This window comes from Papaver somniferum, chromosome 3, assembly GCF_003573695.1.
Source record: "Papaver somniferum cultivar HN1 chromosome 3, ASM357369v1, whole genome shotgun sequence".
NCBI lineage: Eukaryota > Viridiplantae > Streptophyta > Magnoliopsida > Ranunculales > Papaveraceae > Papaver > Papaver somniferum.
This window is the reverse complement of record NC_039360.1, coordinates 218,363,803-218,379,642: the sequence shown is the minus strand read 5'-3', so window position 1 is coordinate 218,379,642 and position 15,840 is coordinate 218,363,803. Positions and strand designations below refer to the sequence as shown.

Below are 15,840 nucleotides of genomic sequence, written 5' to 3'. Positions count from 1 at the left end.
TTAGATGATGTTTTATGGTTATTTTTTTGTTCCACATTAATCGAAAGTTTTCATATTTTTTCACAAAACTACCAATAACATCCTAACTTTTTTTCTTGGAACTATAAGTTTTTTTGTTAATGCACTAATAGCAATTAATGTTTGAAGACTTTTCTTAAGGGTATAGATGAAAAATCTTCATATCTTTCTACATTTCTTAATCTGTGTGAAAACTCCAAAAACATCATTTAAAGTGGAACGGAGGGAGTACTATACTACTAGTATACTACTATACTAGTTACTACTAGTAAAGTAGTTACTTAATTTACTAGTAACAAATTAGTAAGATATTTTTGTTACTACTAGTATAGTACGTATTAATATGTAGTATCACCATATTGATATTACTAGTATGTAGCAACATACTACTAGTAATATTTACATGTGTTGATACTAATTAGACCTGGAAGGATGTTTTAGGCATTCAGACAATACACTTTATAATCTCCACAAAGTTTTTGGACTAGAAAGTAAATAATCTAGTCCAAGGGAGTAAATGTTTTTCAAGAGTGGACTAGCCATTAACTGGATCATGAAAATTTGGACTAAACAGTAATTCCTACTTTTTGTTGTTCTCTTTTATTTACTACTCAGACTCAGATACCAGAACCTCCTTCCCTGTAACCAGAAAGCCACCATGGACGTAGGAGCAGGAAGAGGGGTAATGTCCCAACCCCAACAGCCACCACCACCACAACCAGGTCAAGATCAAACTCAACAACAACAACAGAAAGTGGTAGTAGAGAGATTAAGTCAGGGAGTACAACAACAACTAAATCTAGAATCAGTTAAAACAAGAGCAATTGGTCTATTCAAAGCCATTTCTCGTATCCTTGAAGATTTCGATGTCATCGCTCGTACTAATTCTGTTCCCAAATGGTACTGTTCATTCCTACCTCGATTATCTCCTTGCAATTTCGGAATTAGGTTTTTTTTCTTTTCTTCTTACTTGTTGTCTTATATGTGTTTGATGAATTGACTAACTGAGATTTTGATAATAGGCAAGATATGTTGGGGCAATTTTCTATGGTCAATTTGGAGCTATACAATATTGTGGAAGATATCAAGAAGGTTTCTAAAGCATTTGTTGTTTATCCAAAGAATGTTAATGCAGAGAATGCAACAAGTAAGTGGTTTAGTATCTTCTTCATAGCTCGAACTTGTTTATGCATCTAGTGTCCGCACTTTGGAAATGGCTAGTTTCTTGACTTTGTACGGTTTGATTATTGTTTGCGGCAAAAAGTTGCTGCGAATTACACGGTTAGGACTTTGTTATGCATAATGTTGGGAATAGTATTGGTTTCTCAATGTTGAGTAGTCTTTTTTACTATGATTAGCTGAGAAGAAAAGTGAGGTGTCAAGGGGTTTTATACAATGGCGGAATGGTTCTATCCCCTTCATTAACCTTGATGATCTGAAGAATGGTTGAGTAATTTCCACTGTTATCTTCTTCTTTAGACTATCTTCATAGAGTCTACATGGCCCAAAAAGTTCTTTACTGATTAATCCCAATGAACCAATGCCTGATTTTATTTTTAGTCTACATGGCTGGCAGCATTTAGATTTTAGTTTGGTGGTGAGGTGGGGGTGGGGTGGAGGAGAGAGTACCATTTTTACAATGAGGTTTAATTGCTTGGTGTAACCTCTTCACATATATTAACTTTTATAATGAATTGCTTTTGTGTTTCTAACAAAAAAATTGGTGGCAGTACTACCGGTGATGCTATCATCAAAGCTGTTGCCTGAGATGGAAGTAGAGGACAATTCTAAGAGAGAACAGTTATTGATTGGAATGCAGAATCTCCCTATACTCAAACAAATTGAAAAGATAAAGGTGGGATGGAGTTTTATTTTCTGAAATTCTTTTGTCTGTGTCCTTTTGGGGTTTCTTGCATCATGAAATAAGCTATCGTCAATAGTGCAGGCCAGAATTGAGATGATTGGAGCTGCATGCGAAAGTGCTGAAAAGGTCATAGCTGATACCCGGAAGGCGTATGGTTTGGGAGCTCGTCAGGTACAATCAGTTGTTCCAACTATTGATAAAGTTCAAGCTGCCAAAATCCAAGAGCAGGAGAATTTACTCCGAGCGGCCGTAAATTCTGGTGAAACCCTTTCACAACTCCTTATTTTCTAATTTTGTTCAAAGACGTGTTCTGTATGCTCTGTTGCTTGTTATTTTCATGACTCGTGAGAAGAAAAAGAAAGTTTACTTTAGTGTTATACAACTGTAGTATAGAATAGTAAAGTTTATCGGAAAGGCAGGCAAGAAAAAGACTAACCTCACATATTGATTTGTTATCTAAATCAATATTTTCTAAACTATTCGTAAGAAGATTCGAGATGATATGAGGCACATACACTGTTTTTTAAGGCGTTGATCAACTAAAATTTCATTGTGGAGGTATGGCCGTGTTTTTTACTTTTCTTGTAAGTTCGCCAACTGCCATACTTTTCAGGATCGCGAATGCAAGTAGATCAAAGGCAACTCCCAGCTTCCCTTCCAGTGCATCTCATAGATGTGCTTACTGTTGGAGACGGTCCACAGAATTTTCCCGATGCTTCTGGTAAACGCTCTGTTGCTCCTTATTGTTAATCTGAAGTGTCAGAATTTGCCTGAATTATAGTTAAATTCATACAGTCGATGACTTTGTGGTGACACTCAAATTCTTAACTTTTCAGGCATGTACTCAAAGAACACTCCAACATCTAATAATGTTAACAGCCAAGGAGCACTTCTACAGGTTAAATAACTTCTATGTGACATTTCTAGTGCTTCTATGTTGTCTGTTTCAGCTATGCATTTGCTGACTATTCGATATTAATTAAGCTAAAGACAGCATTTTCATACTTTACATGGTTCTTAGTTTTTACACATGCTATTACTAATTTTATATCAAGCTTACGTTGGGATACTTTTTCCTTTAAGCCGTTAATGAATGGTACAAATGGACGAGATCAATCTTTCTTGGCTTTTTAACATAGTTATTTCCGCCGTTAAGGAACAGTACACATGAAGCACATCAATCTTTTCTCGACTCTTGAACAGTTATTTTCAAGTGTTATCTGCTTCTTAAAATTTATTATAATAAGTAAAGTTGTTTCAATATACATTACTCAAGTGTTCTTAATCGAGCATACTTTTGCAGTCTACCGCAGCACAAATTATAGGGAGATCAATTCCATCACCTGGTATGACTGGAGCTGCTTCATTTGATAATACAACCACTTCGCCTCTGCCATATGCGAACTCACCCAGGTCTGGCACAAACATAATGAATGCACCTTCTCCTCAGCAACAAACACAACAACAACAGCTGCATCAACAACAACTTCAGCAGCAGCAGCAACAACAACAACTTCAGCAGCAGCAACAACTTCAAAGGCAGAAAATGATGCAGCAGTTACCTCCCCACCAGCAGCAACTTTTTGCCCAACAGGCGCTTAGGCAGAATGTGGGGCAAGGAGGAGTGGGACAGGTACGCATTTTATGACCAATGACTCAAGTAAAGCCAAACGAGAGTTGTAAGAAGAAAAATGAAATAAACCCATCTCATCAAAACCATCACACCTGTCTAAATAAATTGCAAATCTAGGTTAGAGTAAAGCTTGCCTAATTGTATCACACTTTTTTTTTTGTTTGTTTGATCGATATGGCAATGGGTTCAGTTTCCCTCTTTATTTATCATTATTTAGACCTAAACATGAGATCAACTTAACCATATGCAGATAACAGATCTATCCCTGGTATTAACATGTTCTGCGGCTCAAAATATTGGTATCATGCATAGTACAGACACCGTGCATATCAAAACAAATTATACCCTTTATATAGAATTTATTAATAATCATAACTTTTTTACGTATTCATTCTCTGAAGACTTGGGAATACCGTGTTCTCAGTTCTTACTTCAACTAAATTGAACAGTATCACAAACAGCACACACAGCTTCATGAACCACACACACCGTGAAGAAGATAAAGAAGCTAACTTATTTGGTCTTTTGACTTGAACTTCTACTTCTATTTCTTCATGCTTGAATGATGTATAAAACTGATTTCGTTATTGCGAGAGGCTAGACGAGAGTCTTTGTCATGCTTGCCACATGTCTCTCTAACCTTTCCATCATAAGTTGAGAGACGCACCACATGGCGGCATGGTACAGCGCACAAGTTAGCTTTAATCTATCATTAACCTTAAGCTAGTCACAGTGCATGATTAAATTTAAGCCATAAACGCCTTAATACGGATTACTTATCCGACATAACTTATTCTAATCGAAGATTAGCTTAGACTAATTTAGATTTATTGCGCAAACCATAAAATTCCCAACTCTGAGTTTGACTAGTCTTTTTTATTCAAACAATCTGGAAAAAGTAACAAGCCAAGGGTTCAGGGGTTAAGAATCTAGTAACAGTTAGAATTTTATATTCACGCCAACTTCATTAATTAATTTGCTAATCAAGCATTCTAGGGTTTGCACAATTAATCCAGTTCATTTCTCGTAAACCATGGCTTTCAATAGTCTTGCATTATGGTTTAGTCTCATTTCTTAATAATAAAAGCAAAATCCTTCTATCTCATCTACCATTACCTGCTTTTGCTTTTTGTTGGCAGACCCAGCTGTCACAACAGATGCATGATTTGTCAGGAACTTCTCAGAAATTCCAAACGGTAAGTCTACAAATATATTTTTATTTTTTCTTAATATATTGTGTTGATTCTCTCTACTGAGAAGCAAATTTTGGTACATGGGCAACACCAGATGCAATATTCTCAACCATTAGGAAACCAGCAATTCCAAGGTAGGCAATTGCAATCTGGGCAAATGCAGCACGCTGTTGGGCAAAACCAACTCAACCAAGGAAATTTAAGGAATCATTTAAGCCAGCTTGCTGGAACTGCTAATAATGCACTGTTCAGCGCTGCTCAATCATCGCCGAACTCTCAAATGGTTCGACTTCATTTTTCATTTTTGTTTTGTTTTTCCCCGATTTCATTGCTTCTGCAATACGATTCCACAATAAAATACAGCTCTTTAAGAGCACATTCTAGGGATGGTATAAAGGTAATGTTCCTTGTATTGCTGATGAGGGTAAGAGTTCCAGAGTATTGTTTTAGTTCAAATAAATCTTGGATACTTTCTAAAAAAGGAAATATCTCATCTTAATTGGCATTTGAGTCGATCCGTCTTTTTAATCATTACTTCTGCATGTTTTCCCCTTTCTCGCTTGGTTGTCTGGTTCTTAAGTTGCAGCATCTGTTCTGCATTAGCAAGCTTAGAAAGAAATGAGTCACAATAGAGCGATGTTAGTTAAAGAGGTGTGCTAACATTGCAATGAATTTCTCATTTGTATTCTACTTTCAGATTCCGAACATGTCATCTACGATTGCATCACAATCACTGTTGCCTAGGACACAGGTTTGTCACTTTTTACCCACTATATTATTTTTAGTGATACATGATCTATTATTCTAACTTCGATACGAGCAAATCCCTTTAAGAAAATAACCCTTTAAATATGATTGTCGGTGAAGGTGATAATAAGGTGTTGATGTATAGTTATTTACCTTGGCAATTACATAATTTTTGAATTTTGGATAATAGTTTGCTGAAAAGCGAATAGTGATAATATTTAACTGATTGTTGTCGTTGAATTTTGTTCATGAACAACAGAGCGTTGTTAAGGATGTGATGTTATACACTCACTAATTTGTCATTAATTCTATATCTTATTTCTGTGTTTCCTGGAAACAGTATGGACTATCCGGTGCACATCAACAAAGGAACCCCTCGTCACTCTTAAATGATCAAAGTATGTATCTGGTCCCTTTTTTGTTCTTTCCATCTGTTTATAACATTTCGAACACATAGAGAAGTCAATTTGTAAGCCAACCCACCCACCATCATCGAAACCTCTTGGTGCAATAAGTTCTAAAGTTGATGGGAAACTTACTGACTATTGTTGGATGATAAGTCATGTTGGATCTTCTGTTTCGGCGATATCAATTGCTGTCACACAATTGTCTTGGATCTGTGGAAACACGGTTGCGGTAACTTGGTATACTTTTATATTAGGGTATCACCAGAAGGCTAAATGACTTGCAATTTCTCATTGCAGTGTTCAACATGGGAGCAGTAAATCCTGGTAATATGATGACAATGCAGCAGAAACAACAACAGCAGCAGCAGCAGCAGCAACAACAACAGCAACAGCAACAGCAGCAGCAACAACAACAGCAACAGCAGCAGCAGCAACTTGGTGCACAAGGTGGCTTTGGTAATCTATCGGGCAATACGCAAAATCTACAATCTGGTTTGCTGCAACAGAATCCAAACTTCCAGCAACAGAATCAGCAGTAGCACAATAACCTCAATAACCTCAGTAACCTCAATGTTATCCCTTTTCAGTATACATTTGTCGGCCCGGTCTGATCAATGTTTAATTGCCAGTCTAGCTGGCAGAGGTAGTTAGGATGAGGAAGGATCTGCCCTCAAGCCAGTGTATATAGATTATACATTCTAATTCTGATTTGTGTCTGGAAAAGCGAGTTTCAATTACTGTGTATGCTGCCTTAAGCTTCAGTGCTTCTTGGTTAAAGAAGTTAGTTGTTAGAATGTAAAGCATCAACATCGAGAGTGAAAGTAAAATTTTCTTGTTGACACGCTATTTTTCTGTTTTGGTACTGTCTATGTTTTGATCTTGTTTATCAAAAAAAGAAAGAAAAGTTTTGATGTAGAACAGCAAAAAGGGACATAGTCAAGAAGGATTCATGGTCCAACAAGAAACTTTTGTGACATGGTATTTGCAGCTGTCCTATGGAAGCTCTGGTTTGAAGGAACAACATAATTTTTCATGACAAACAAAGCTCTCCATGTCAAAGCTAACATAGAAATCAAAGGCAGAGATTTCAAGTTCAGTTTATTACAGAGTAGTAATGCATATATCAAACCAGAAACAAAAACAAGCAATAACCAATAACCCCAACTTTTCTCAAATAGTCAAATGGATAGAGAGGGTATTATCGGTAATCTCTTTACTATCAAGTCGTAACTCTTGACACTATTCACTTCTCATTCCAAACACTCATTTCTCATCATGTATAAGTTAGTAGCTCAGACAAAATGATTATTCAATTTCTGAGTGTTCCGCTACCTGGAAGAGATCTGCTCAAAGATTCAGACTTCAAGAGTAAGAAATGTCTTTATGATTCCCATCATCTCATCACCAGGAAATCGTCCAAGGCAGACCCTAGCCGCTACTAACTCATGAAAATTGCTTACAGAATCACCGCATTATTTCTCACCAAACATTACATATAAATTCAATAACGCAGTTTTACAAAAATGTTATTTACCCAAATCCCTATAAGCATGTGTACTAGACAACTACAACTGCTTCAAAAAAATTTGCAGACAGCATCTGGTTGTCGCATCCGAACGAAAAAGCATCAACTTTCTTGAGTACTTGGATCTTGAGACCTTGTACAACTAGGGGGTTTGTTCCCCGGATATGGTATGGCAGAAGCAGCAGCATCTGAGAGATTGATCCTCAGTGTCTGGTTCTTCTCGTCATTTGAAGGAATATGTATAAGTGCTTCCATCATAAGGATCTCCCAGTTTTGACGCCGTAAAAATGGAAATAGTGCTGGAAGCAATGCATCATCTACACAAACGAACAAAGGGATTGATAACTGAAACATGTAAATATTTCAGGGCTGAATAAGGTGTTTGGCTGTATGTGATATTCAAAAGAGCAGAAGAAGAAAAACAAGTAGCAATTGCATGAATAGAAGTCTTGATAATAATTCTAGAAATATTTGAAAATTACATTTTGAAATTGTAATATTTTCAAGATGCGCAATTCCCACTATTTATCTAGCACTAGCAACCTGATATTCCTAATAACCTGAATACTTAGTAGTACGTTTGGGGGTCAGAGTACAGTTTCAGTTTCCCCAGTCTTTGTGTTCGCAGTTGACACCAGGGATCGCAATTTACCATGCGAAAGAGAGTTATCGAAGCAAATAGGAAATATAATAATGAATGCAAGAAAGAGCTAAAAATTGTTGCAGATATAATATAATAATTTTGTACAAACCTCCTGGTCGCACAGCCTTTAACTGAAAAATACCAGTTCCTCGTGACCCTGAAACAGGAAATGTGCAAGATACTGAACTCCTGTTGTGAGCTACAGCAAGGGAAGCATTGTACCAGGGACCCCTTTCAATAGGTTCACCTAAAGCATCTATAACCGCCTGACTCTGACTTGCTTTCTCCAAGGCCTTACTGAAAAACAGTAAAACACATAATAAATATAAACAAGGTTTCTTCCATATGGACAATACAATTTACAATATGCACCACACACCTTCCTTACACGAGATTCAATTTCCTAAAACCAAAATAACCTCAAACCATCTCAACTGTACCACAGAAAAAGGCCTTGCAGAATCAAAGTAAACTGCTTAAAAACTCCAATATGACATATACACGCATTCCATGGTTGTTCTTGTCAGTATCTTGAATCTCAAAATTAAACAATAAAAAACCTAAAATCATAACTTGTCACAGTTCTTGTATACCTACAGCAGCAACTTTACCACTAACAAATTGAAGTCCCAACATGAGTTTCCGTAAAATTCAGAAAAACGAATCTGTTCAAGTACGTAGTAACTTACCTACTGCAACCGCCATAGATTGCAAGATCATTAACGGCGCTTAATGCAACACCTCCAGTAAGACTAAAAAGCAAGAAGGGAACTACCCTTCGACGGAATGTTTTGCTCTTTCCTTTCTCAGTAGTAGTAGTAGTAGTACAAAAACTGCAAGCATTGATTTCGATAATTTAAAATGCAGTCTCGCTCAGTTTTAGTTATTAACTTTTAGAATCTGCAGCTATGAGATCATTTCATTCTTCGGAATAATCAGGTTCCATAGATTAAGTCAAAGTGAATGAAAATTATAGGGTTTTTGAATGGAGTTAAATTTACCCTGCAAATTGGTTCTTCAACGGATTCTTTAGTAGGGATTCAACCAATCTTTTTCGGCCTAGCATATTGGCACAACTGGTTGGGACTTGGGAGGGAATATTTATCTTCTTTGTTCCTGCTTCTGTACAGCAAAGGTAGAAGAATGAGTACTGGTAAGAGAAAAGATCCATCTTAGCAATATTGGAATGGACAGGTGAATACAATACTGGAATTGAAATAGCTAGGAAGAAGATAATCCGGGCAGATGGTAACAACCATCACCGAATTTCTCCATGAATCCAATTCTAGAGTAGCAATGATGCAAAGTTATAATTTACTGAATGATACGGACAGGTCGCAATTTATTGCGTGGCACATACCGAACTTAAGCCGAAGTAACGAAATGGGAATCATGAGTTTTAACAGTCATAACATCATAACACCCTACATTTACAGACCTTACAGCTAACATGTGCTAATTATATATTCAAATTTCGCCACTGTTTTGTCAACTGTGTATCTAGGCAGCCTCAGATAATTTCTGTCATAGTTTCATGCTTAGCCTTATACATGACCAGATGAGGAGAATTAGAGATCTGGAAGATAAATAAAAATTTGACAATGAATTGCTTACTAACATGTATCTCGAAGCTAACAACAATGGTACGCCTCACCAACTTCTACACATCAATAGCCTATAGACACTCAAATCCATCATGCCAAATAGATATATAACTTAAATATCCCCTACAAAGAGGAACGACTACTCTAACACCTGCTAGACAACAAGAGTCATAAGACTCTAATGAGATACCCCAGAACTGGATTAGTTTTCTAAAAAGACTCTGTTCCAAGTTTGTGATAACAAATAACTCAAAAACTTCCATGTTAACTACTATAAGAGGCCAACAAACATACTACATTACAGCTATACTACGTGCCTACTGTATGTAATAACTTAGTTTATGGCAGTGAATCTCATTTGACATGCTACCATCAATATTTAATTCTCCCATCAAAAAAGAATAAAAATCAAATTGATCTTATGCAACCCAAATTCCCAGTCAAAAATGCTACTCGGGCTTCATCCTCACCTCTGATATCCCAACTTCAACTGCGAATCAAACATTCAACCGAAGCTCTCTGAAAGCATATAAACCTAATACATTCCACACTAAGGCATATCAGAAACAAACAGTAGACTAGGGACTTGATCACTCACTCATTCTACTTCAAAATTTTCAAAACCCTAGAACAAACATTAACTCAACCTCAAAATCTTTCTTTTTTTTCTCATTTTGAAAGGGCAAGCGGGAATTCAACATCAAAATCGAACCAAATATACAGTTAAACTCGATAATCTGAAGAAAAAAACTGGAATTAAAATTCAAAATTGAACTTACAAATGATTAGAGAACGAGAGTAGAATCCAGGACCCAAACCAGACCCAGAGAGAGTTTCCACAACTCGGAAAGAACCGACTCTAAAAACTTACTTATAATAGTACGACTGACGTGGCATATGAATCGGGTACAAAATGACACTATTTGCCCTTCCTTGCCTTAACCAGTTATTCTTGAGCAAGTTATAATCTCTGCTAAGCTTTCTTTTGAACAGTAGGATTTGATTAAGAGGGAGGAGGAGGATAGGATCAGCAACTTAGCCGACTCACTGATTCATCACATCCTCTCTTCTCTGCACATCAAGCATGTTGCTCAAACTAGCGTGTTATCTACAAGATGGAGCTACATTTGGATCACTCACCCCATCCTTGATTTTCAAGACTCGGAATCGGAATCTTCCACATCTACTTCTTCCGAATCCGATGACTTGGAGTGCTTCACACCTACTTCTTCCGACACCAATACTTCTTCCGAATCCAAGACCAACGACTTCATGGATTTTGTGGATGGAACATTGCATCGTCGGCATAGTGGGGCAAATATACAAAGATTTGCTATCACTTGGTCGCAACATTTGAATGAATACCGAGTCAATTCATGGATCACTAGCGCTGTAAGGCATAACGTTCAACAACTCAGTCTATGTTTAGATCAGAAATCAGATCCCATGATTATTACACGGTCGCTTTTTACTTGTGAATCGCTGATTTCCTTGAAACTACAGATAGAACCTAATGTCCGCATTCCTAATCATATTTCTTTTCCAAAACTCAAGTGCCTTGTACTCGATGGTGTCGACTTTAGTGATGATGATGAATACTGGAATGAGAATTTCTTTTCCAACTGCCCGGTCCTCGAAGATTTCAAGATACAACGTTGCACTTGGTTCAATATTCCAAATTTCTGTATTTCAGCCCCTGCACTGAAAAACTTTAAGATGGATCTTTGGGAGGACTCAGGGTTACGGGGTTGTGCTCTCAAGGTTGATGCACCAAATCTGGAGTTTTTTTATTACGATGCTAGCATTGCCAAGGAGTATGTTCTGACAACCTTTCCGCCGTTAGTTAGAGCAGCGGTCCAATTTTGCTTTAACCCATATGATGCAACAAGAGAGCAAAGGATTGGTCATGGTGCAGCTGTAAGTCAGTTTCTTCGAGCCCTTGCGAATGTAAAACGCCTAAGTGTTTCTGATGAAACCCTACAGGTATTCTTTCCCTGTTCAATGTTTAATCAAACTCCATGAAACTTACTTTTTTTTTTGTTCTTGCCCTGTCAAGAATAGGCTCTCTCCTTTGCAGACGACCTATTAGAAAAGTTTCCAACATTTCATAATACCAAGGAGTTAATGAGAAACTAACCGCTGATAAAGCACTAGTTGTTTTGCTGAAAGCAACACCCAATCTGGAGTCCCTTGTATTTAACAAGGAAAGTTCTACAAAAATTTCAGTTTTTTGCAAAAAAAAATTTACAAGATTTGTTAACCAATTATGTACGTGGTAATTATCTTTTGATATTTGTCTTATCTTTTTCAATTTCAATCTAGTCGGTGCCTAGTGATGACGAAGAAGAAGAATATGACATTGCAGGCAGCGGCATTGATGTTGATGCTGCCAAGGATGATGGCAGCGACTCAGATGCTTCCGATGGAGAAGACAACCATTGCAGCGAAGATGATGATTGGACAGTCGATGTGGTGAACGATCTTGAATGCTTATTTCTACACCTTAAATCGGTTCACTTTTTCGACTTCACTGGTAACCCAATGCAGATGAGATGGTTGAAACTAATTTTGAAGAATGCAAAAGCTTTGCAAACAATGTCTATTTCCACATATTCCGAGAGCCTCACCAATTTGCGTGTTTAAATTCCCTCTTCGGCTGGTAAGCAAAATTGCAGAACAAACATAATTAATCTAGACAATCGTTTCAACAAATTTTTTGGTTTACCTGCTACTCAAAGTTGCTTTTTATATGCACTAATCTTTTTGGCAACCCAACTTTTAATGTGATTCTCATTCTAGATGGACTTTATGTTTGCATATCAACTTATGGTGAGACAATTTGACATTGCAGCAACTATTGTGAATGTACACATTAATATACAAAGTCACTAAGTAGTGATCTGTATTTAGATCGCACACTGAAGCTAAGCCCATTTGAATTGAGTATTCTTTTCTTTCTTTGAAGGTTGGAAAAAGACACCACAAAAAACTAAGCAAGAGAGGGGAAATAGAGGCGATTCCTAGGGCATCAAATCTCTTGCGTTTCTCCATGGCTGGAAGCCATTTTCCTCCTCCTCCTCCGATTTCGAACACTAATCAGAGTGAATCAGCATCTAAATCTGCAATTGGTAATGATTTAAACCTTGGGTTAGAGGATTTTCCGCTGTTACCAGTTCCTTCTTCATCCTTTGGAGTTAATGGAGCTTCAAAACCAAACCCTAACTCTTGCTGGAATGGGAATGGTCACAACATCTAAAGTACTTCCGCTCCATCAATGAAGCTTCCTAGTTATGAAGAACCGACCTCGGTTGATGGTCAACCAACGGCAATTTTTTCATCAGGTGAACTCAAATCTCAAATTGAATATTATGAATCTCTGGTAGTTGGTTATTTTGTAGGGAATAGGCTAGCTTTTCCTTTTGTGAAAGATAGTTTATCTTCCCAGTGGAAGACAAAAGGGGATTTTACCATGACCATTCATGGAGAAAATGCTTTCCTTTTCAAGTTTATTCAAGAAGAAGATAGAGCTCGAATTTTGGAATTAGGTTCAGTACAAATTGCAAAAAAGTTATTTCTTATTAGACCTTGGTCACCCTTCATAGAATCTCATATTGATTCCATTAAAACTGTGCCTCTGTGTATGAATCTCAGGGGGTACCAATTCATCTCTGGAATGATGTTGGTTTAGCTAGGATTGGTAGTTTAGTGGGTAAACCGATCATGACAGACTCACAAACTACATTGAAGACTAGAATGTCGTTTGCTAGAGTCTGTGTCGAAATTGCAGCTGATTGTTCTTTCCCTACTGAGCTTCCAGTCAAAATTGATGATATAAAGCTTACGGTAAAAGTAAAATACCCTTGGAAGCCAATTGCTTGCTCTCATTGCAAGATCTTTGGTCATTCAAGTGTAAAATGCATCTACAACCCAACCCCAAAGAATAATGATGTTTCGATTCCAAAGAAGTCTTCTTTAGTTGCAGGTGACAACATTGACCCTAAGGAAATAATGCAGAACACAACATCTGATGTGGAAGCTTATTTTGTGAATCAGTCTTTAAAAGAGGCTAATAGATGTGGGAGTAGTAGTGATGAGACAGGGATTTCTCAACCAGAAAAGTGGATGGCATGTGGTGGGGGTGTTGTTTCGAATGCATCGTCTACTGTGGTTGATCCTTGTGCAGAGATGTGTACGAATGGGGAGAGGTTAATTGATCAAGAAAAGATCCTTGGCGAGTGGGTCTCTCATAAAAGAAAGAAAGACGTCGGAAAAAAAGAAGAAAAAAAACCACTTACAGGTTCCTACTATTGAAAATGGTCATCTGGTTTTGGAAGGTACTAGCATCCCAACTGCTGATCCCGATATCCACCCCCCAATTAGTTTTGGAAGATTCAATGGTAAGCATCACAAAGGCGTCATCGTAAGAGATATCCACCTCCCAATTAGTTTTGATAATGGCTAACTACCCTCATTCAATTAGTGTTAATGATTATAATTAGTTTTAATAATAATGATTAATTAGTAATGTTAATGATTGACTAAGTTAAGTTGTTAGTTAGTCGAAAAAAATATGAGTTTTAAGTAAGAGTGGGGTTTTTGAGAGAGGAAGAAGTGAAAAAAAACTAGGGTTTTTGAAATTTGGGGATTTGAAGCCAAATCCATAGGACGGATACATTAATGAAGAACCTTCTGATAATATTACACATGTATACCCGTATACGACATTTAATCTCTCTTTTTTAGCTCCAAAAAAATTAAAATTTTCCGAACTTCTTCGGGGTTCAATACTTGGTTAGGCCGAAATATAAGAGCCGAACTTCTCACGGGAAGAACAGTTCGGCTTGTTCGATATAAGGTTCGGCTAATAATTCAACGTTCGCCTAAAGTATATACTATGTTCGGTCATAAAGAACATAATTCGGCCAATAACTAAAAAAGATTAAAATATATAGAGTGATGTTCGGCTTAAAACCTATGCGAGTTAAATCAACCGGACTGTATTGCATTACAAAACTCTGCCAAGTTTACCTGTTCGGCTGAAAACATTGAGAAGTAAAATGAGCCGAACTTCGTTGAACCCTAAGTTGTAGCCTGAGTTCGGCTAAAAGTTGAATTACTAATTACTGCCGAACTGATCTTCCACATAGAAAAAAAAAACAAAAAGGCCTAAGTTCGTCTGTTTTTGTCGCAAACTTTTGGGCGGGACCAACTTTTGATAATCAAAGAAACCCTATTCTATCCATCAAACTAAGCAATAATGGTCAAAATCTAGATGGGTTTTTGTGAAATACCTTCTAATATACATTATCGGGGGGTTTCATGGAGGGGGTTTGGCTGCTGAAAATGGAAAAAGAAAAAGAAAAAAGAAGAAATAATAAGAAATGTGTTGAATAATTCTAGGTTTTGATTAGTTTTAGTTTAGATTTTTAATTTAATTAAGCGCATTTCAGTAACTTAATTTATTTTAGTTTAAGTTCTTAATTAAATTGAAAGATATTTAAGTAATTTAATCTAATTAAAGGGTAACCTAGTAATTTTGGTATGCTTAGATACCCCTTATAAAGATACCCTAGATGGCATCATCATTTAGTATGCCTCAAAACAGGTTTCTTCTTTTATTGAAAACTTTAAACTATGGTGGGCTAATCTGACATTTTTTGGCAAGCCTAGTTATGTTTTTGTGAAGAAGCTGTGGGCCTTAAAAATTTTCATCAAATCTTGGAAAAAATCGTTAGGCAACCTAGAACTTCAGATTAACTCTTTAGAAGATGAAATTGATGTGCTTAGTGTGGAACAAATTTCGTAACTATATAATAATGATGCCTTGGTTAGAGAAAATGCTAAGGTTAAACATGCTTCCCTAATTCTAGACTTCGCAAGGAAATAGGGACAACAATTAAAGAGCGGTGGTTAAAGGATGGTGAAAGAAATTCCAAATATCTTCACCAAATAACATCTTAGAAGTATAAAGTTAACAGTGTTAATTGTCTTAATATAGATGGTGATGACACTTATGATAAGCACAAATTGCTAATGAGGTTGTTGATTTTTATACTTCCCTTTTCACTAAACAACATGCTTCAGGACTCTCTTTTCAGGATCTTAATATGCCTTCCATCTCAGTTGAAGATACAATCTTTGTTAAGAGACCGTTTTTAGTAGAAAAATTAGGGACTAGTTTTTCCAGTTGTTAGATGTCTCCTTTA

At 36.8% G+C, this 15,840-nt stretch overlaps 4 protein-coding genes across 6 annotated transcripts; 3 read left to right on the top strand and 1 right to left on the bottom strand.

The window, feature by feature from the left end:
* Positions 1–648: 648 nt before the first annotated feature.
* LOC113358691 (mediator of RNA polymerase II transcription subunit 8-like) lies at positions 649–6,708 on the top strand. Of its 2 annotated transcripts, XM_026602327.1 has the most exons (12): positions 649–918; positions 1,041–1,165; positions 1,749–1,873; positions 1,964–2,141; positions 2,496–2,603; positions 2,719–2,780; positions 3,186–3,515; positions 4,655–4,711; positions 4,803–4,991; positions 5,406–5,459; positions 5,796–5,853; positions 6,160–6,708. In XM_026602327.1, the coding sequence occupies exons 1-12, from the start codon at positions 677–679 to the stop codon at positions 6,399–6,401; spliced, it is 1,770 nt and encodes a 589-aa protein (XP_026458112.1). In that variant the 5' UTR covers positions 649–676; the 3' UTR covers positions 6,402–6,708. The 2 variants fall into 2 exon arrangements, with proteins under 2 accessions (XP_026458112.1, XP_026458113.1); XM_026602328.1 differs by lacking the exon at positions 4,803–4,991.
* A 202-nt stretch (positions 6,709–6,910) lies between these two features.
* On the bottom strand, positions 6,911–10,509 carry LOC113358690. 2 transcript variants are annotated; one of them, XM_026602326.1, is made up of 6 exons: positions 10,414–10,480; positions 10,105–10,169; positions 9,032–9,152; positions 8,720–8,863; positions 8,140–8,327; positions 6,911–7,704 (listed from the first exon to the last, which is right to left on the bottom strand). In XM_026602326.1, the coding sequence occupies exons 3-6, from the start codon at positions 9,094–9,096 to the stop codon at positions 7,490–7,492; spliced, it is 612 nt and encodes a 203-aa protein (XP_026458111.1). In that variant the 5' UTR covers positions 9,097–9,152; positions 10,105–10,169; positions 10,414–10,480; the 3' UTR covers positions 6,911–7,489. The 2 variants fall into 2 exon arrangements, with proteins under 2 accessions (XP_026458111.1, XP_026458110.1); XM_026602325.1 differs by lacking the exon at positions 10,105–10,169 and having other exon boundaries at positions 10,414–10,509.
* A 397-nt stretch (positions 10,510–10,906) lies between these two features.
* LOC113360671 (F-box/LRR-repeat protein At3g58900-like) lies at positions 10,907–14,165 on the top strand. The gene is made up of 4 exons (XM_026604156.1): positions 10,907–11,026; positions 11,138–11,617; positions 11,957–12,293; positions 12,600–14,165. Exons 1-3 carry the CDS (start codon positions 10,907–10,909, stop codon positions 12,275–12,277), a joined length of 921 nt encoding a protein of 306 aa, XP_026459941.1. The 3' UTR covers positions 12,278–12,293; positions 12,600–14,165.
* On the top strand, positions 12,439–14,165 carry LOC113362129. The gene is made up of 2 exons (XM_026605106.1): positions 12,439–12,975; positions 13,286–14,165. Exons 1-2 carry the CDS (start codon positions 12,925–12,927, stop codon positions 13,943–13,945), a joined length of 711 nt encoding a protein of 236 aa, XP_026460891.1. The 5' UTR covers positions 12,439–12,924; the 3' UTR covers positions 13,946–14,165.
* Positions 14,166–15,840: the final 1,675 nt, after the last annotated feature.

Excerpts from the sequence above, each read along its gene's own strand:
- LOC113358691 (XM_026602327.1), top strand. The coding sequence starts at position 677 with ATGGACGTAGGAGCAGGAAGAGGGGTAATGTCCCAACCCCAACAGCCA. Across the intron at positions 919-1,040 it reads ACTAATTCTGTTCCCAAATG|GCAAGATATGTTGGGGCAAT; the intron begins GTACTGTTCATT and ends TTTTGATAATAG. Across the intron at positions 2,781-3,185 it reads GCCAAGGAGCACTTCTACAG|TCTACCGCAGCACAAATTAT; the intron begins GTTAAATAACTT and ends ATACTTTTGCAG.
- LOC113358690 (XM_026602325.1), bottom strand. The coding sequence starts at position 9,096 with ATGCTAGGCCGAAAAAGATTGGTTGAATCCCTACTAAAGAATCCGTTG. Across the intron at positions 8,328-8,719 it reads ATCTATGGCGGTTGCAGTAG|TAAGGCCTTGGAGAAAGCAA; the intron begins GTAAGTTACTAC and ends ACTGTTTTTCAG. Across the intron at positions 7,705-8,139 it reads AAAGGCTGTGCGACCAGGAG|ATGATGCATTGCTTCCAGCA; the intron begins GTTTGTACAAAA and ends TCGTTTGTGTAG.
- LOC113360671 (XM_026604156.1), top strand. The coding sequence starts at position 10,907 with ATGGATTTTGTGGATGGAACATTGCATCGTCGGCATAGTGGGGCAAAT. Across the intron at positions 11,027-11,137 it reads ATTCATGGATCACTAGCGCT|ATAGAACCTAATGTCCGCAT; the intron begins GTAAGGCATAAC and ends TTGAAACTACAG. Across the intron at positions 11,618-11,956 it reads TTTCTGATGAAACCCTACAG|TCGGTGCCTAGTGATGACGA; the intron begins GTATTCTTTCCC and ends ATTTCAATCTAG.
- LOC113362129 (XM_026605106.1), top strand. The coding sequence starts at position 12,925 with ATGAAGAACCGACCTCGGTTGATGGTCAACCAACGGCAATTTTTTCAT. Across the intron at positions 12,976-13,285 it reads AACGGCAATTTTTTCATCAG|GGGGTACCAATTCATCTCTG; the intron begins GTGAACTCAAAT and ends TATGAATCTCAG.